Source organism: Plectropomus leopardus, chromosome 24 (assembly GCF_026936395.1).
Source record: "Plectropomus leopardus strain MGB_pleo_1.0 chromosome 24, ASM2693639v1, whole genome shotgun sequence".
In the NCBI taxonomy this organism is placed as follows: domain Eukaryota; kingdom Metazoa; phylum Chordata; class Actinopteri; order Perciformes; family Serranidae; genus Plectropomus; species Plectropomus leopardus.
Genome location: NC_142199.1, coordinates 15,640,930 through 15,662,030, shown reverse-complemented (window position 1 = coordinate 15,662,030; position 21,101 = coordinate 15,640,930). Strand labels below are relative to the sequence as shown.

At 40.8% G+C, this 21,101-nt stretch overlaps 1 protein-coding gene across 4 annotated transcripts in view; it reads right to left on the bottom strand.

Annotated features, from left to right (window-relative positions):
- The window catches only part of kcnh7a (potassium channel, voltage gated eag related subfamily H, member 7a), a 98,708-nt gene that overhangs the window by 51,957 nt on the left and 25,650 nt on the right, over positions 1-21,101 (bottom strand). For all 4 annotated transcript variants that reach the window (XM_088074434.1, XM_042512823.2, XM_088074435.1 and 1 more), the window contains exons 3-4: positions 11,315-11,470; positions 1,143-1,622 (exon numbers count right to left, since the gene is read on the bottom strand). In XM_088074434.1, coding sequence (XP_087930560.1) covers positions 1,143-1,622; positions 11,315-11,470 — 636 coding nt within the window. The remainder of the gene's footprint in view (positions 1-1,142; positions 1,623-11,314; positions 11,471-21,101) is intronic.

Sequence of the window (21,101 nt, the reverse complement as noted above, 5' to 3'; positions counted from 1 at the left end):
TAAGAGGCGGAACGCCAAATCTCCAGCCTCCTATTTTGGGACCGCAGGGAGTTTGGTAATTAATAAAGCCAAATTATACTGGATGTTTGTCATAAGTAATAAAACCCGTCACAGGTCTCTTAATGTAAATTACAACACTTGGCAATCATTAATCATATTGCGGTCTTTGTTATCAGCTGACATCACTTCGGGAAATAGTGTTGGAGCAGTGCACACAAAATACGCACGTCAAGGGCAAACGTTGACTTTTTAAGAACAACTTCTTTTTTTACTATCGCTGAAGTCCCTTGCATTTTAAAAGCTTATCTATGGAAAAGTCTGTTTTAAGTGTTTGGGCTCTAGAGTTTCCACATCACACTTTTAAAAGGATGCTTTTCCAATTTTATCTAACCAGTGCCTAGATTTCCCTCCCGGCAAAACTCATCTAAATGACTTCATTTACATCATGTGGAGGAGTTTCACTGGCTCTTAAGGCTGTTCCTCGAAATACAGGCTGTACTTCTGCATTTTCGTATTGACTCATTGCCTCAAAGAGTCCATAGCTGATCGAGAGTTACCTGCCCCTCTCTCTTTTTCTCTCTCTCAAACTTGGAATCTGATCAAATGGTAAAACTAGTGCTGATCGAATATAAATCAAGACTGCATTACATTACTACTGTTTTCGGTTTCATTGTAATCACATTAAATAATTATTATTATAATATAATTATAATTATAGAAATAATTAAATTAAAAATAATTTTAATGTTTTTCCTGATTTTTTTATGTATAATTTTGAGTTTGGGGGTGTTTTCCATTTTATGTAAAAATCAAATCATTTTGAGGAATATTTTGTTTTTCCTCAAAAATTTTTAAGGTATTTTTCTAAAAAATTTTCTGTATTTTGGTACTTGTACTTTTAATACTCTAAGTACAATACACTACTGGTAAAAGGGAAATTAAGCAACTGACGGACGACCAAATGTAACGCACCGTTGCCTTAAATAAAATAAAAGTTTTCTCTGGGTTTGAGAATTGTGAACTACATTTGGGATTAAGTAAGTACACAAATCATCAAATATATCTTGTTGTTTTTAGAGATTTCAAAGAGGACAAGTGACACACGATATTTTTAAGGGCATAGTAGAGCAGGAGATTCCTACCTTCGCTGGCGTGTCTGTCCCTGAACACCATCTTGGAGTTGGACCCAAAGCCTTCCATGTCGTGTACGGAGGAGGCTCTGCGAATGCTGCACACGCTCTCTCTGGAGGCGGTTGGCGTGAGGCCCGGGATCGATGGAGCTGCGATGAGCGTGTCCTCGTTGCTCTGGTGTTGGGTCTGGGCGATGGACTCGTCCTGGTACGTCCGATCCCAGGGGCCCTTGGGTGACGAGTGGTCCAAAGGCCCGGACACAGGGGTGGAGCAGTGGCTGGGGCCGATGAGGGCGCGGGTGTCATTGGCGTAGGAAGGACTGCAGCTCTCGCGGGTGGTGGGAAGTTGGTAGTCTCGCGTTGCCACTGAGCCATCACTGTGGCGAGGGGAGTCCACCATTACGGCATCGGGGTCTTCCTGGGGAAGGGACTGCTTGCTGATGCCCAGGAGAGGTAAGGCCGGGAAACGGAAGCGGAATAATCTCCCTTTCCCTAAAAAAGAAGAAGGCAGAGCAATGAGATTACATCATCTTCATCTTGTTCCATACGACAGGGTTCCCACACATTTTACGACAAAATTTCAAAACTTTTCCGTGACTTTTCTAGTTTTTTTTTTTTTTTTTGCATCTACAATAAAAGCAAGAATACTTTTAATTAATCAATATTGGATATAACAAACTTCAACACAAAACTTTGTTTAAATGCCTTTTTCAACATCATATACAGGAAGTTCCCAGCAACTTTTTTTAAATGACGTTCAGTGAAATTTCTAATAAAAAATGAATGAAAAAAAATAGCTTCCTGAGTTTTTACAAAGTAAAAGTTCCTCCCATGCTGACACTTTCTTTGGATGTATTGCCAACTGCCTTCCTTGGTGTTGGTTGAGTGTAATACACACATTTTTTGATTAATTAATTTCATCTGGGATAAAATAATAAAATATCTGACTAAATACCAAATATCGTACAATACTGTGATAATCGGCCAGGCCGATAATCTGTTGATCCCTACTACAAATCAATGAAAACTTTTGTCATCATCTGTTTTCCTCTAAAGCGTTGCTGTTGTTATTATACAGGCTACTGAGACTTTAATATGTATTTGCAACATTAATAACTTCTATAATCAAATATCAATACATGACGTTCGTGTCTGGAAACTCAATTTTTTCCATCAATAGCGGCAGAAAATAAATGCCATTATGTTACATTAGGAAGATTATCTCAAGAAGATTACTGTAACAATTTTATCACACTCAACTAAATTCCATGACTTTTCTGAAACTTAATGAATTATTTGACTTTTATAAGCCTGGAAAATGTGACTGTGAAATGTTATAACTTTTTCTATCACAGTGAGAGCCCTGGCACAAACAGGTAATAGTGACCTATATCACTGAATATATAATGCCTCGGGGCAAGTGCTGTCACTTATGAACATAAATTCTCAAAGCTGTTGTGTTGAGTTATTATGAAGAAGTTATTTGAGCGCTTTGAGACCTAAAACAGCATAGAAACAGCGTGCGTGGTAGTTTTTAATGAGACAGTGGGATCGACATAACCCCCACCGACCCTGTGTTGTGTTTTCATGGTGTGTTTGCAGCAGAACTTGCTTGCAGTCTTCAATATCCCCGCTGATATCTCGTACTTGTTTGCCAATAGCACGGAGAAGCCTGCCAGTGCAGCTATCTTAAAAAGACCCTGGCAGATCAAAACACACGCCGTTCTGCCTCAGGCACGATTCAATTTCCTTCAATTATTCATGGAGGAGGACATTTGGTGAAATATTATAATGGCAGTGGTGCGTTGAGGAGTGAGTCCTGGAACAGATTATGTGCAGTGTTTGAATGAGTGATTGACAGCTCCTGGGGAGATGATGGAGATGTAACACCGAGTGTTGACAGTAGGTCGTTCTGAGGGACCGTTGTGCAAGAAAAAAGTGGAAAAAAACACAAGAATGTAGTTTAAAGTTAAAATTAACGCTCTGTTATACACACACCCATGCACACACCATTCACAAATAGGCACATTTAGTTGCATCTAACTATATCTGCAAACGTGTACGGAGAAAGAGAGGCGCAGGATTTCACATATGGACCGCAAACTGTGGCCTGCATGTTGTGAATCATTTAGTCGCCTGAACATATGCCGTACATATCAGAGCGCCGTCTCACTCCTCGAAAACAAGCTACAGTGAAAACTAAGGTCCTGTTTAAACTCATTCAAGGAAAAGCACGACACGCACGCCTACAGTTATGAAACAACCATATCATGATGTCCCCTTTGTGCTGTATATGTGCACAAGAGATACTTAACCAGCTTTGCATCAGAACAGGGAGGTAAGTATGTGTAAATGAACTGTGGTAAACTTCTCTCCATCTCACAAGATCTTCCTGCTCATCTCTCAGCTCAAACGCGTCATCTGACAGATTTCTTGCTGGCTCTAGGGCTGTTACTCAAACTGCAGTACCGAACGCCTAAGGAAGTTCTTCAGAGAATTCAATTCCTCGCACTTTGCACATAACTAGGCTAATTTGCACAGGGATTGTGATGCACTTGTGATGCACTTCATGCTCTCAGTCTAATCTCAACTACAGACTATACTTCACATTTTTGTTTGCCCGCCACCACGGACACAAAGAGCATAGATGCCGATCGAGAGAGAGCGACCCCTCTCTCACTCTCAGACCAAACACAAATCCAATGCTTAAAAACTAGGTAGTGATGATCAAATATGAACCAAGATGCAGTTACTCTATTGCCCATTTCCAGACGGCCCAGTTTTATGAATCACTCCATATGCAACATGCAGAGAGCGCAGCAGTGGAGGATGTGCTCAAAGACTTAATAGGAGGTAAAACAGAACATAAAGTGATTGTTTGAAGCTCAGGAGGGAGCAGCGTGCATCTTTTTCCTCCTCATTACTCCTTGTACTGGGGGTGAGACTGAGAGGGAGGAGAGAGACATAAAGTAATTTGAGACACAATGCCCCGTGTCTTCTTGGGTCGGTGTAGTGTGTTTAAATTAAACCTCCATCCAGATGCTGATGAAGCTAGAAATGATCATTAGCCTTCAACTGGTGATACAGAGCTGGATGTGAAGCTAGAGCTCCAATCTGCAGCGGAGTGCGGCTACATCTTATCTGGTGGAGCGGGCACCCCATGTGCAAAGGCTAAGTCTTTGCTGCAGCGGTCACAGGTTCGATTCCAACCTTGGCCCTTTGCTGCATGTCATCCCCTCTCTCTCCCTCCTCCGTGCTTTTGAGGAGTGGATAATATTGATATTTTTAACATAAAAGTAGTCTTTTAGTCTGGCTTTTATGTAGTGTCTTAATATCACTATTCTATGGTTTATTACTTTATGTTTAAGGTCCTTTTCTAAGATCGATTTTTGCTTATTTCATTTGTTATTCTTGTTTGTTGTTTCTTCAAACAAACTGTAAAGCACGTTGATTTGCATTTGATTTGTTTGAAAGGTGCTAAACAAATAAAATTTGATCTATTAATTGGTTGATAACTGTCCTGTCTAAGGATGATAACAATTAATCAGTTGTTAAGAATTTAACATGTGAAATTACAACAATTTTTTAAAAACCTCATTTGAAAAAATGACGATTAATCTGTTAATTTCAACAACAATCAAGCTTACCATTTTAAACCCTTGTCCTGTCAATTAAAGGCAAAAAGCCCTGAAATATCTTCTAAAAAACATGAAATGCAGTTGAATTGGTCGTCTTGTCTCTGCTAAAGAATCGTGAGCAAAGTTCTGTTTCATCTGAGCTCGCTGCTTTGAGGCAGATAAGACCGCTGATCAAAAATACCATCTGATTCATCACTCTGAAGCTGATCCCAAACCAGCACACCCAATTTATATTCTAAAGAGTCTGCACACAGCAAAGCTCTGTTTAGCGGGGCTGACTCAAACACTTTTCCCTCCAAACGAAAAACTGTTTTGCAATCACACCAACCGCAATCCTACAACACTGACACTTTTCCCAATTAATAGCGCGGCTCCGGCATTTCACATTTCCGACAGTTTGATTTCAACACGGGCCTCCACTGTTAAAACGACACCTTAGCGAAATAACGAATGGCAGCTCGTGAGCGCTCACATGCTCAGAGCTGTGTTTCTAATTACTGCGCCTGGAGGATAAACATATACCCCCCAAATCTTTTAATTAGCTCATAATTCAGTCATGCATTCACGGTGCGTGCAGACAACATCGTGTGCAGCTATATTTGCTTGTGATATTGAAAGGGCTGAACCTTGCAGGAATATGCTGCCCTTTGAGTGCTGTTACTGGGGTGAGTGTGTGTGTGTGCTCTCACTCCCTCTCCAAGCCTCTCATTCTTTCCCTGCAAAAACTCACCAGCGGCTTTACACAACCAATGGACGCTCAGTGGCCGTTGTTGCTATGATACCGGATAGTAATATTTGCATTGAATATTAATTGGGCCCTCAGATCCCCATGTTGGGGAGTGGGAATGTCTCCCTGTAATGTGAGCATGATTCAGATGTCCTGGAAAAAGTAGAAAGAGAACAATAATCTGTTAAAAAAAAGCGTCACAAAGACGGCTTTGTATCCTTTTGTTTCTCTGTGCTTGTACTTGTGATTTTGCTGACGTTAAACGAATAAAAAGCAACAGTGCAGTTAATGCGCTTACTAACTGATTTGCATGCAGGGTTTTTTTTTTTACCTTAAGGAGTTTTTACCTGGGCTCCCAGTCCTCCTATTACTCACCAGCTCTGGAGAATAACAGATAATTCTGCTGTGTCCCCACTTTGCCCCACGCTCATTTATAGCAAGAGAAAATTAAAGTCTGATTGCAGCCAGCCTCAGTTTGTGTTTTTTATGGTATTTTTCCTAATTAGACAACTGGCGGCTGAGCGTGACAGTAAACACGATGAGAATGAATGCATCTTAGTCTATATTCACACGTGGAAACAAAACACACCTGCACACTTGACTGGCAACATTTTACCACAGATGGTCTTCAGGTGGTTGAAATATTGTCACCAAACATTTAATCTTCTCTACAAGAAAATATGCTGCTGTTTTTCGGCAGTTTGGAGCAAAAAGAGAGCAAGACTGGCGGCTGCCGGTGTGTCCTCTGGGCACACTCGGCTCTGCACAGCTGGTGCGCACACCTCACAGCTCCTCACGAGGTTATGTGAAGCTCCAGTTGAGGGACTGTAAAGTGTTTGTAGTAAAGAGCTAAAAGAGGATGCTGATGGGAAAATGGCTGCTAAAATGAGCTGACAAATTAGTTATATTGTAAAACAAACGCTTTTAATTTGCCTCAATCATGAAACGCAACCGGCGTCTATATGGGACTGGCCTTTAATTACAAGGATCGTAGATACTGATTTAAAAAAAAATTTAATCAGTATGAATATTACTTGTATAAAAATCAATTAACATATAATAACACATACATTCATTTGATCTCACTCCAGCTGTTGCATAGAAAGTCCCCTGCAGTGAAGGGTGGCTCCACAGTGCGATGTCCCGTATTATTGTAATTTTGTTGTGTCTGGTTGCTATGATACGTGTTTCGCTTATTGTATTTGAATATTTCTGCATATTGCCGTCCCTAAACAGTCTTGAAATTGCAGCCACCTACAAGCTGAGCACACGGGTACATCAGACAGATGTCAGCGGGAAACCGCATCGCCAAAGCCGACAAAGCACAATCCACAGACCTGTGGATTAAACTAAATTGAAGATGTTAACTACAGCACTGCTAAATGACTGCAGACTGAAAATGAGACAGCTGCAAGGTCACAGTGACCATGACCTTTGAACACCAAGTTTGAATCAGCTCATTGTTGAGTCTAAGTAAATGTGTCAAATTTGAATAAATTCCCTCACAGTATTCTTGAGATATTGCATTCACAAGAATAAGACAGGCAAGGCCACAAGGACACTGACCTTTGACCTATGACCACCAAAGTCTAATCAGCTCATTGTTGAGTCCAAATGAATGTTTGTCTCAAAGAAAAAGAAAAGAAATTTTCCCCAGGGTGGTTCACAAGAATGAGACAAATGCAAGATCACCATGACCTTGACCTTTGACCACTAAAATCGAATCAGTTCATCCTAAATTCCACTCAAACATTTGTGCCTAATTTGAAGGAACACACCCTCAAGGTGTTGAGATATGTTGACAGGAATGAGACAGACGAGGTCACAGGTACCTTGACCAACAGAATCTAATCATCAATAAGTCCAAGGGACTGTTTTTGTCAAATCTAAAGAAATTCCCTCGGAAGTGAAATATCATGTTCACAAGAATATGTCGGACAGACGGATGGAACCGAAAACATAATGCATAAAAAAAGTGATTAATTTCAATCGACACTTCTCGCAATTAATCACTATTAAAAAAAAAAAAAAAAAAACAATTGACAGCCTTTCTACTAACATGTATGAAACACGACGCAAAGCTTTGTGAAGCTCTGAAATAATTGAAACATTTTTACACCTCTTTCCCCTTTAAACCACCAGTGTGGAGATGCAGCCAATATACTTAGCGGCACTTGTCTTTTTGTGTACGTGTGTGTTATTAATGGATCTGTTGAAGTGGCCCTGCTGGGAGAATCCAAGATGGTGGCAGAATGGATGGATCGTCGCTGAGCGACAAAGGCAATCGATAAGCAGCAGCGATTGGTTGCACGTTCCCAGGAGGGAGCCGAGGTAATGCAACACATGGATCATCCGCTCACACAGCCGCTCCTACACACACTGCAGAGCTATTCATGGGAAACGTACCACCACGGGCTTCACCGAGTTAAATCTGTAGCAGTTTGTTCATCAGTGATGTCGTAAATTATGCAGATATTTATGATTTGTGGCCTCTGTTCATCTGCCAGTTAAAAATCGCAGCACAAGGTCTCTGCAGTTAACTGAGGGAGCGCTGTGATGAAATACCAGCTCTCTCTGGTAATCTGTGTGACGGCAGAGGTTGCGTGTAGGCAGAGAGAGAGAGAGGCGGTGTCCGGCGCTGAGACTCGACCTTGTGAACAAATCTGGACCTCAGCACCAGAGTTGCAGGGACGCCCACTTAGATATTCAGATAGGCATGAATAGAGTGTAATTCAGAGAGGCCGGCTCCATCAGGGACTGCCCCTGTGCTCCGGCTGAGCAATTAGCTCCCATAGAAAAGCGAATGAGGAAGGCCTTATCAGTGACACTTACACTCTTGCACACACACACTCTCTCAAATTGAAAAGCTTACTCAGTAACGCATGGTTTCGCAGCGGTCTGAGTGTACACACACAAACACTCTTGCTTATACACTCAACACACGCATCCCCACTCTTTCCGCCGCACACCCCACGAGGCATGCAGCCTGTTAGGGCCTCATCCAATTACAGTCATCTAGAGGTGACCTCTGCTCCTCCATGCTGCTCCTTTATATGTCGAAGACACAAGTGGAGGAAGAGGGAGGCGCAGAGGAGAGAGGAGGCTTTGAGAACATGTTGGAGAGCACCGCGGGGGAATTGCATTAAACACGATTATACCGACAGCTCTGGGAAGAGCGCTCTCCAGCACTGCTCCGGTAGTTCATCAGGCCATCCTGGCAGGCTATGAGCTATAATTGGGCCAGACCTTTGAGATGATGGCAGGCTAACACATCAGTGTCTGCTAAACGCTGGTGTCAACATGCCAAAGGAGCTGTCTAACAGGGGATTCCTGCAGTGCACTGCTGCAAGTGGGAATGAATGCAAAGGGTGAAGGACGCTACATGATGTGAGTTTCAGCTCTGTGCTACAAAGGCATCACACTAAACAAATCTCACAAATTTTCATGGATAACATTTCAGAACTTTTCCATGACTTTTCAAGGACTCAGGTCCAACTCAAAAATGAGGGGGGAGATAAAACGAAAAAAGAGACTGAAGACAGGTATGTGACCGTAAAGCGTCACACACTGACAAATATCAATGTAAAAAAAGCAACCAGCAACTTGGTAAGAAATGATCCACAAATTGCAAGAAAGTAACGGATTTAAAAAAGCTAAGGAAAAACAGTGCTTTTGAATATTATAATTACAAATTTTAAATTATTATAATGTTTAGTCATTTCCTTGTTGCTGTTTTTTTTTTTAAAAAATAATATCACTTTCTTTTCATTTTTTTCCCCCAATAATTTCCAAATTTTTATGGTAATTGTAGTTTTTTTTTTCTCTCTTTATTTTCACTTTTCAAGTAATGTTCTTTCTTTTAACTTTCTTTTCTTTTTTTAACCACTTTCTTTACTATTTCCTTGCTGGTTTTTGGGTCATTTCTTGCCTTCTTCCCATGTTTTAATAATAAAAATGAAAAAAAAAAATTGCAATTTTATATTACTTAACTAACAATTAATTTCATCACACACAACCAAATTCCATGATTTTTAAAAAATTTTAAGTGATTTTTACAAACTCTTCCAGGCCTGGAAAATGTGATTGTGAAATTCCAGGTTTTCCAGGGAAACCTGACAAATGTCTCCTTTATAGTATCTAGCAGGGAGTGCAACATAAATAATTGGCTCATGTCATGAAGAGGCACAACTTGATGAGTATGTGGGAAAAGGTTACGAGGAAAAGGTCACGAGTGGCTGTGGCATTACTATCATTCCCTTCCTCCCTCCTTGCTTTTCCACTCTTATCATGTGACAACTGTGTTCTTCAGCTGCAGTGCAAACACCACATGAGGGAACAGAGAGAGTATGGTTTTAAAGGAGTACTACGCCCATTTTCAGAATTCATGCATGTTAATTCTACAGTGTAAAACTGTCCAAAAATATCAGCCATCATGAACAACTGCAACAGTGCAAAAACTCAAATTTGTGAGTCTGGAGCTGCTCCATGGACATAAATTGGTAAAGATGTTCTATGTGCTGTTTATACCTGGTATTAACTTCTTAGGCGATCTGATTAAAAGTGGACAGCGCTACATCCAAGTAAAACAACCATCAAGACGCACTGTCATCTGATCACTCTAACCAATTGCTGAGGCGATCTGGGATGCTTTTGACCACATATGTTTTGAACTGTAAATGCTAAGGCACCCTGATTACAAATGTCAGTTTTACTTTCAAAAGGCTTATTAGAAAATAAATAAAAAAATAAAAGACGTGAAATTAAAAAAACGTCTTTTGCCTTTTCACCCTCTGGCATAGGTAACGTTGGCAGTGACAGAATGGGAAACAAACTGGCAGCTGAGACACATGATAGACACAGGTATGAACAGTGATGTGTCTCAGCTAACCGCTCGAGTTCAGATTACCGAAATGCATTTTAATACCAGGTGATGACACTGAGAGCACCCACGGGAATGTTCTGAGTATACGGGCACATTTTCACAGCACTACAATAGACTTAGGCTCATTTGGGTGTAACAAAGAAAACAAATATTCTGTCGGTCCAAAAATCAGGCTTCACTGTCTGTGGAGCAGATCCAGACTGAATACTTGATGACATCACCAGTTTGAGACTCACTTCTCTGGTTTCTGGCTTTGAAAAAGAGAAGTTTGTGTTCACAAATATTGATTCAAATTTTCCAGGCCATGGAAATAACCAGTGGTGGACCAAGTATTTAGATCATTTACGAAGTAAATGCACTAATACTACTAATAGTACTAATAGTCCTGCATTGAAAATGTCACTTAAGTAGACGCAAGTAAGTATAATCAGGAAAATATACTTTAAGTATTAAAAGTTAAAGTGCTAAAACAAACAAAAAAAGCCAAAACCGTAAGATTATTAGAACAAAAGGAGAAAAAATAAAAAAATAAAAAAAATAAACTTAAAAAAAATCCCCAAATCTCAAAATTATGAAGAAAGAAAATACCATAACTCTCAAAATTATTTTAAAAAAATAAAAACACCTAAAAAAAATAAAAACACCCTAAAAACTTGAAATTATCAGGAAAAAACACCCCCAAAACCCGTCATAATTATTAAAAAAAAAAAAAAAAAGTCCTCAAATTCCAAATTTGTACTTAAGCACAGCACTGTAAACGCTGTTACTTCCCATCACTGGAAATAACATATTGTAGATCTAAATTAAGGTGTTGTTCCTCTTAAATGCAACATCTGTAGTTCCATATCTACAGAACGGTAGCAACAAGGCCAGGATTAGAGAAGAACGGCTTCCATAAATGTCATGTGACATGGTATCTCTGCAGCCTGTTACTCACGTTGGTCAGCTTTGGACGGCGAGGTGTGGTTGAGTCTGTTCAGTGAGTCGCTGCTGCCTTCATCCAGGATGTAATCGAAGTTGAGGATGAACATCATGACCACGCCTTCCTCGTTCTTCACGGGGATGATATGGGTGGCGCACAGGAAGTTTGAACCTAACCAACAGGAAATTAAAGTTAGAAATGGGTCATAAACTTTCGCTTTTTGTTCACTTATAGAATAATTCAATTTGAGCCCCATAAATCTGAAATAAAAACTAATTTAAAATTCATAACTTAATTTGTTTCTGGGCAAAAACAAACAAAAAAAGATCAAAGACTTCAAGTAACAGAGCAGTTTTTCAGATGCAGTACAGTTTGACCCTGGAGCTTTCCATTAACACTCTTTGACATTCAAACATCTTACTCCACATAAAGCTGTGTGTGCGGAGATGCCCTGGAAGAGGAACAAGGGTGAAAAGGTCAAGAGGTCCTCTGAGAGGACAGCCTCTGGAGCAGAATGATTTCATAAATCCAGACATGCCCCGAGTCCGCCCTGCTGCTGCGTACTGTACGCACAGTTTACTACAGTCACGTCCACAGAAAACAGCTATTCAGCTCAAGTTCACATTCAAGGAGCGCTGCGAAAATTCAGAGCGGTTCAACTGTCTGCACACAGTGCTGAACATGGAGGTGACTTTGCACTCAAGCCCCGTGTCAAGACTGACACGTCCCAAGTCAAGACTCACATATGCCAAGTCACATCCCAAGTCAAGACTGACAAATGCGAAGTCAAGTCCCAAATTAAGACTGAAATCCACAGTCATCACTATGTAACATGAGTACCAAAAAGCACAATACATGCTTGGTATGTATTTCCCCAAAATACAGCAACCAGAAAACTCTCTCTTTCCTCCCTAAATTCTCAGTCTTGTAGAAAAAATGAATTGCTCTCAGCTCTTAAACCCCAATTACTGTATTAGAGTTGCCGATGGCTTCGCAATGGGAGGTAAATTTAATGCGACCCTGCTCGCTGCTAATGCCTCGTGTCTAAATGTTTCTCATTTATCAAACAGCCGACAAGAGGTTAACGGAGATGAAACAGAGATGGTACGCTCTTTATACTAGCTGTCCTCTCTCAGCGTTGAATGTAATATTATCACTCAGAAAAAAGGAAAAAAAGATATTTTTGGCTTGCCTGACTCTAATAAAAAGTTTAAACAGTGGTTTCTGTGGTTCCCAGCGCTGGCTGGATAAGATGTACAGAAGCTATGATCAGGATTACTGATGTAGAAAATGAAATGTACATTAAGTTATAAATAATGAACATGGACATCTCTGGAAGATGCTCTCCCGCACATTAGGCTCTAAGTCCTGCTGTCACCAGGAGGCTATTTATAGCTCACCCAGCAGGCACCCGGCCTACAGCATTTCTTTTCTGGGGGAATACAGACACACAGACACACACTGCTGCACAAACACATTCAACTTCAACTCTGCTCAAATTTGTGTGTGCTGAGAAATATGCACATGCACACTGCCACACACGGACCTACGCAGACAAAAATAATTGCAGAAAAACAGTCTTCAGTCTTTTTCTCGTATTGTTTTGTCAGGCTCTAAAATCCTATTGTGCAGCAACATTACAAAACAACTGCTTCACAAGACTAAGGTTTGATTTGTGTATCAGGGAGCCCAGATTCTGCTGGGCGAAGCAGTAAACTGCTCTTAATAGTATATCAGTGTCACCATGGCTGGATGGTGCCATTACTTTCATTTATTTATTTACTCACAGGGTTCCAACAGCGGATGACTTTAAAATACCTTTTTAATGCCAATTTTACAATAAACAAACAAAAAACATGAACTGATATAAATTACTTACGTGTTTTACAAATATTTACTGTGACATAAAACATTTTTGGATTACCTTAATGCAATACATTCTGCTGCTCCGTCTGTGCCCAGAGTACACTCTGCGCACTGAGAGTGAGGTGTTGTGCATCACTAAGGGGCATATATATATACAGTATATATATATATATCACTTAAAATTAACGTTCCAGCTCTGAAAATATTAAATGAATACCAGAGATGTCAGTTTTGATAAAATTTACTTTCGAAAAGGCCGACACTCATTAACTGCTAACTAAGAGGTTTGTATTTTTAAGACGTGAAATACAAAACGGTCTGGCAAATACAAAAAGTCTGGCGCTCCATTGACTTAGTCATCTTTAGCGCTGCATTTTAGGCATTATCAGTTGTGGAGGTGGTGAGATTTTGATGTTTCATGTGGTAAATGTCTTGACTTTTATTTTTTATTTTCTGTTGGCTTTTCTGACAGACAACTGGCCATTGTGTTGTCAAGTAGAAACGTGCCCACTGCCCAGCCTCTGGTCTTTGATGGTTCCTCAATTGCTCTTCAGTGAGCACCACCCTGGTTGCATGGAGGCTGATGCTAGCTTGCTAGCGGCGATGCTCATTCGGCGATCAGCTGGAAACGGCATCCCGGTGGAAGACCACATTGCTGCAGGAACATTATGCTAACCCTCTGGTCTCCCTGCAAGATCGCCCTAGTGAGTAAGTTACTTCACTTTGACCGCAAAACCCCTTTAGCATTGTTAACTATGTTGTGGTAGTAAAAGGGAGCTAACTGATAAGTCAACAATGCTAAAGGGACAGCTCAAAATTGAGCTGATATTCACTGGGGCAAGCTTGGGGGGAAAACTGGAGGGTGGGCACAATGTTTCCACAGCACTGCTAGTAGACCCACGCGGCGTTATTGGCAGTAATGAGCTGCACCGCTAGCTCGCTAGCGCCTAACAGACCTGGGTTGGGTGCAGTCATTAAACTACGGAATAAAGAAACAAACTGAAGAGCACAATCAACCTATAGATCGACACGTGTAACTAGTCAAAAGTATTTTTCTTAGTCAACGGGTGAACTTTTGACATCGCTAATCAATACGTGGCAGCAGATGTTTTAATTGTGGCATGCCGCCACAAATTTGCTAATGTGTGGGAAACTCTAAAGGATCTGCAGGAACCCTGATTTAAAGCCTCCTTAAATTTTGGGAGGAAAATTTAGATGATAATGTTTCATACTGACAAATGTCATGATTTACCCCTAACTTTTCCAATTGATGTATTTCTCTACAAAAGACCTTGTGACTAATAAAAAAAAGTCATTAACTTGTATTTCAGCACCTCAACTGAAGCCAATTTGTTGATATGAAAGCACAAACGCGTCTCTCTTATCTCCTAAACCACAACGAGCAGCAGTGACAATAACGAGCATTCTATTATTTGAATCTTGACAATTCACTTTGTTTGAAAATTAAAATTAAAATGATCAAGTCCGTCTCCATGGAAACAAGTGAGCACTCAAGAGAAAAGCAAACTCCCCACGCCAAGTTGGATATTAGTTTCATTTGTCTGCAGCACAAAGCAACTTTGAGATGTTTCTCAATTCAAATGAAATCTTTATTGTGCTGAGGACAATCTGCCGGTTCGTGGAGAGCTCTGACAAACAGAGATTTGCTTCTCAAAATGGCAAATTTACAAACTTAACTCACATTTCAAGTGCGGAAAGTTCATATAAACAACAAAAGAGGAAACAACAATTAAAGATGGACCTTTTGAGCCATGTATGCAGCATCATACAGCATCATCAGGGGCCATTTTCCAGTATAGTATAGATACAGAGAAAAGCTTTACCTAAAGAGGATGAATTCATAATGACTGAATGTCTCCCTGTGGGTGAGTTTAAAGGCAAAATCAGACACACGCACACCTGCACATTCTCCACACACGTGCTCATCATTCACAAAAAGACACAGAGGTTCAACAGGCGCAAAAAAATTCAGTTACACACTACAGAGAGAGTGCTTTGTGTTTAACCTCTGCATGCCTCAGGAGGGGACGTAACCCCAGCTTTGTAAAGCAATCTGTGTGCGAGTGTATGTGCGTGTTTGTGTGTACGCACGGAGGCATGCTCTAAAAATAAGCCGCTTGGAAACCATCGGCATTTATAATTCATCGGAGCTAAGTATTATGTTCGAGAAAGCATAATGGTTGGGCTTGTTTAGGCAATATAAGAATGAGAGGCGGCTTGATGGTTGTGTGTGTGTGTGTGTGTGTGTGTGTGTGTGTGTGTGTGTGTGTGTGTGTGTGTGTGTGTGTGTGTGTGAAGGAGAGGACAAGGAGATATATAAATAAATTTGGCTGAAAAAATACATTAATTCAACTAATTAGGTTGTGAGGAGTAAGTGTGTGGATGCTGTGCATTCATTTTTATATTAATCTGCCTTATTACTGCTGTTGACTTTTTTTGTTCATCACTACGTTAATAAATGTTTTCTTCCTGCATGTCACATTGTTTTGGAACGATGTGAATATGAAAGAGAGGAAGAGCGTGTGAGACTGAGTGTGTTTACATGAAGCGTAGGTGTGTGTGAAGAGTAATATATGGTGCTGTTTGTGTGTGTGACAATACGAGGATGACAAGAGATTTAGTGGCAGGTTGTGTGTGCATGATTGTGTATTTTGACTTGCGTGCCAGCGTATTTGTGCTTTTTAAATTTGCATCCAAATGTTAAGATGACAACATTTGCTTGCGCTGTCAGCTGTACAAGTCAGAGTCAATTCAGTTCATCTGTGATGATGCTCAAGTAAAAGACGCCGCACTGAATTAAAAATCAATCTGTTAATAGAGATTGTGAAATAACAATTTGGCCAGTAGCCGATACAAGTGTTTTTTGTGTTGTTCAATGATACAAATTGACGAAACAACAAACATCTTTTAAAAAGATAAAGATCTGCTTCTAAAGCCTGTTTACTTTACAATATTGTCTCTAATCTGTATTTGATATCGCTGTAAAAACATAAAAGAAATTCTCCTTCAAACAGCTGTATTTATTTAACTTTCTTGCCAAAAAGCTACATTTTACAAGATTATACTTAACACATCATAAGAACTTTGTAATTTACCTTCACCCAATGCGCATTTTTACTGAATATGGCTTGAGCGCATTGTAGTGTAACTCAGTGCTATCTCTGTTAGCTGCTAGTTCACGCCCGGGCCCCAGGAACAGCTCGAGGCTTTGACAGCAATATGACATAGTGGCCAAAAGCGCAACTTCTGGGTCCATTACTTGATGCCATTCGGCCCAAAAAGACTTTTTCTCATTAATTATATTGTGAAAGAGACGTCTGAAAATCAGTGGATACATTTCTTTTAACGTCACAACCTCTGGAAAATGGATGTCTCTGGTTCACCTGCTCTGCGGGCCCCATAATGTGAAAGATATGGGTAATTTCATATCATGGAAATTAAACTTTTTTGCCTTCATGCACCACTGAGCAACTTTAATAGGAAAGGACTGTGGCCCACCTACACCACTGTATCCAGTTCTCTTTATACATCCATGGTTCTATCATCACCGACCGTCAGCAGCTAACATTAACTCGCTCTCCTCCTGCTGATGTCAACATCTTGCGCATATTATGGATGTTATTTCTTCGAAACTTGTTTAATGGTTGTTATGTACATCAGTGAATCTCTGTCTGTTATTACAGTTTTACATTGCCTTCTCTTTTGCCTCCGTCACTATTTCTCTAAGTTTTCTTTTTCCATGTCCTTGTCTGTCTTCCTCCGTCAGTGTGAATAAATCCACCCTAGTCCTCATTTGTTTTTTCTATTTCTCTCTCTCTCTCTCTATCTGTGCGTGTCCCTCTCCCTCCGAAATGAGAAAGCTGCCCAGGTTCTCTGCAGGAAGGCCACCTGACGTGTTATAAGTGGACAGATCAAACAGATCCCCGGTGCTGCTGCCGATGCAAATTTCTGCCAGTCTGCCTGCATATCCTGCCTCAGCGGAGGGTCAAAGACAAACACACACACACACACACATCACATGCACACACACACTTACGCAAACAGAAATAACATTTACATTTCTCAGCTGCACACTGGCAACCATGCACACAAGCATGCGCACACAAACACTAATGAGGTTCACAGATCTGAGTTCAGCACGCTCCGAAACAGGCACAGACAGACCCTGGCTCACACACACACAGGCGCTCACACACGGCCTGCCGGCAGCATTAATTAGCAGAATGTTCTCTGTCCAACTAAATCTAATAAGCAGGCGATGGAGCTGGTTTACATGGTGCAGTGTAATGAGAGAACGCACCTTTGAAAGGAACTAAAACAGCTTTAGTCAGAGCATGTCTGACCTGAATATTTATGTGGAGCTGCAGAGCAAAACGTAGTTAAGCATCCTAATGTGATACATCAGGTGACACCTTCTTTAGAGATACTTTTAGACAAGAAACTGACCTTCTCTGTCTTAAAAAACAGCATGACTCAGCAGCGGTTTCCTTTGTAAATCTACAGTCATGGTTGGATGGACTGAAACAGAAACAGACATAAAATCTGTTCTTTTCTAGTCTCTAATCCTCCGAGGACGGCGGCTGGAGGAAAGTGCTGACTCGCAGTTTGCAGGAGAAGTAAATAATCTCAAACTCTGGCAAGGTGAAAGTGAGTTGATAAACAAAAAACCACCAATCGGCCACATAAACAACCCAAAATCCAGAGTCAATCTTATATATAACAGCATGATAAGCCTGCTGGTGCATTGTTGCACTTGCCTGGTGTGTCAAAGTCAAGCCACACGCTTTAAGCCTCAGTGGAAATGTGGGTCTTATTGATTTAAGCATTTTCCACTCGGCTTCATTTCCTCCCTGACCGCGGCGCAGCCTACCTGGATTAATAGGGCTACCTGGTAATCTGGTGCTACACAGATGGCTCGGCAGGATGACAGCACAGTGTGGCACCAACAGCATACACAGAATATGCCAAATCACAGTATGCCGAGGGGCTTTGATGTTTCACACCAAAGCTGCATTGTTTTGTGTCATCTCTTTTGAATGCACTGTGACTCTGGTACTGGAGAAGATCATATATCACAGTATGTAAATAAATTACCTTGATATTGATATATCCACAATAATCTAGGGCAGTAATACTCAATTTACAGCCCAAATCTGGCCCCTGATACGGTGCCAGGTGGGCCCTCCAATCATTTTCTAAATCACAATAAAAATAAAGTGATTCACGCTAAAATTGTGCATAAAACAGCATCAAAATAGAGCTTGTTTATAAAAAAAAGTGCAAGTGGAGGATCCCCCACACCCACTGACAGAGGTAGCCAAGCCCCAAATGTCCCAAAATCCAAGAAACATCCTGAAATCTGAGAATGGTCCTATAGTCCTATCAAAGTCCAAAAATCCTAGAACTGTCCTAAAATCCTAGAAACGTATGAAAGTCCTACAAACATCCAATATTCTGAGGAACGTCCTAAAATCAGAGAAACCTCCTGAAATCCTACAAATGTCCTGAAATAATATCCTAGAAATGTCCTAAAAAAATGAGAAATCATGGAAACGTGCTAAAATTCTAAAAACCTGCTAAAATCCTAGACACTTGCTAAAATCCTATAAAACATCCTAAAATCGTAGAAACATCCCAAAGTCTTAAAAATGTCCTGAAATCCTGGAATTGTGCTAAAATCCTAGAAAAGTCCTAAAATCCTAGAAACATCCTAAAATCTGAAAAATGTCCTAAAATGTTAGTCAAATGCTACAACGACAAGTTGAGTATCCCTGTTCTTGGGCTGACTATTGGTGCTCACAAATTAGCTCAATGACGAGATTTTTGATAAATAATCATCAGTAATGTCGATATAATGAAGGAATAAAGGAAAACAACAGAACAGCTAGGAAAGTCTGGTGAGTTCAGAAATTACATCACTTTAGCAGCTTTGAAAACCAGGAAAAGACAACATGTAGGATATAAAAATATCCAAAACCGATGACGATATCCAATCACATTTCCAAATATCAATACAACACTGACATATTGCCCAGCCCTCATGTTAACTCTGACAAACCAAAAGATTAAAATCAGCAGGTTTGCACACACAAAGTCACCTCCACGCCGGTCTGTTTTGGACTGGATGTCTCGCCAATAAACTACTTGGATGATTGGCCCGGCCAAAGACATAAGTCACGGAATAAATACAACTATACGTATAGACGTCCAGAAAAATGTGGCTACTCATCCATAAACAAAAACAATGAGGTGACTTTTTTATGCATGCGGTTTCTTTCGGCTCATTTGACCTTGGGGTTTGGACTGAACACGGCGTCGCAGTTGGACGTCAGGTTCAGATGAGGACACTGTATAATGCACTAATACACCACTGACCAACTGTTCCCACAGAGTTGTGTCTTCATTACACGGAGCTATCCAATACCCCCCCCCCACCACACACACACACACACACACACACACACACACACACCTATCTATGAAATTAGCTCCCTGCTCACCTCAGCTCACTCACCCTGCACCTCCTAATTCTTTTCCTAAACTTAGATTAATTACACTCTATCATGGTTATGTCAGTTCCACCTCATTTTAAGCTTGAGGGCTCACTACTCCTCTGTGGTGAAGGTGATGCACATTTCCTTCCCACTTTCATGCAACCCTACTCAATTAAAACCTAAGCCGTGACGTGTTTTTAGTTTTTTTCTGTATATTTTTGGAGATGAGGTTTCAAGTTTCCACATTGGGCTTGTGTAAGTTGCTCACTGGACCGCGACTGGCTCCAAACTATTTGTGATGTCGTAAATCCTGCAGGTACAGTACGTACAGTTCTTTGACTCAGATTCAAGGTGAGCACAGAACTTTCCCCTCCAGCAGATAAATGTGAAAACAGCCTTCAACTGTCAACCAGCGCTCGTACATCATCCTGCTCGGTGAAGCTCAAACATCACAGTAACAATAAATAAAATACAGTTTGCAGTGGAGAGGGATTTTAAGTGAAAAAATACCACAATGTAAAAACAGCAAAATACATATACTTTTTCACAACTTCGGGGGCTCTCCTGCTGCTGGGAAAGTTACAACTCTCTCATCATTACACGGTGATCTCATATATACCAGTAATATGAAGTCTGACAGAGAGGAGAGGAAACAATTTTCAACAGTGTGATTAAGCTGTCCCTTTAAATCACTGCTCTATTATTTCACTGCAGCAAAGCCATATTTCTTTGCATGTTATCACCACATGTTGAGGAAACTTTAAATTATTGAATGAATAGGAAAAGTCGAGTGTGTGTTCATAGGCGCAGCAGAGAGGGGAGTTCTGGTTTCAAGATGCTGGAAATTTCATTAGATTCTATTTCCACTATCAATAATTAAGACAATGCAGCTCAACGTGCACTTGTTCATGATGGCAGGGTAGCTAAAGCACAGCGCGCACATTGACCGGCTAGTGTGATTAAAATGCATTAAATCAAGTCTCTCCTTTCTCTCTGTCATGCAGACACACACACACACACGCACACACACACACACACACACACACACAGACCAGTTTAACATCTGCTGACTGGTTGTGTCTGACAGTGATTGTGGGATAGTGGCATATGGGAATCTTGATAGCCCTCATTTAGAGAAACCGCTGCCAAGAGTACAGCAGTCAAAATCATTTTAAATTGCAGCCCGTGCTTTTTGCCCTGGCCTAATAGACACAGTGTGTGTATGTGTGTACATATAGGTGTGTTTGTGTGTGTGTGCATGCCAGTGAGTGACACTGATGTGAGCTGAGCCTCCGGCAGCAGGGAGCTGTTGGTTGGTGCTTCACTGCTTGAGGGGTTACAGTGACATCTCCCTCCTTGTTTCCCTGCCTCTCTGTCTCCGTCAAAGGCTCAGCGGGGGAGCGTCTTCGCGGCTAATTGTC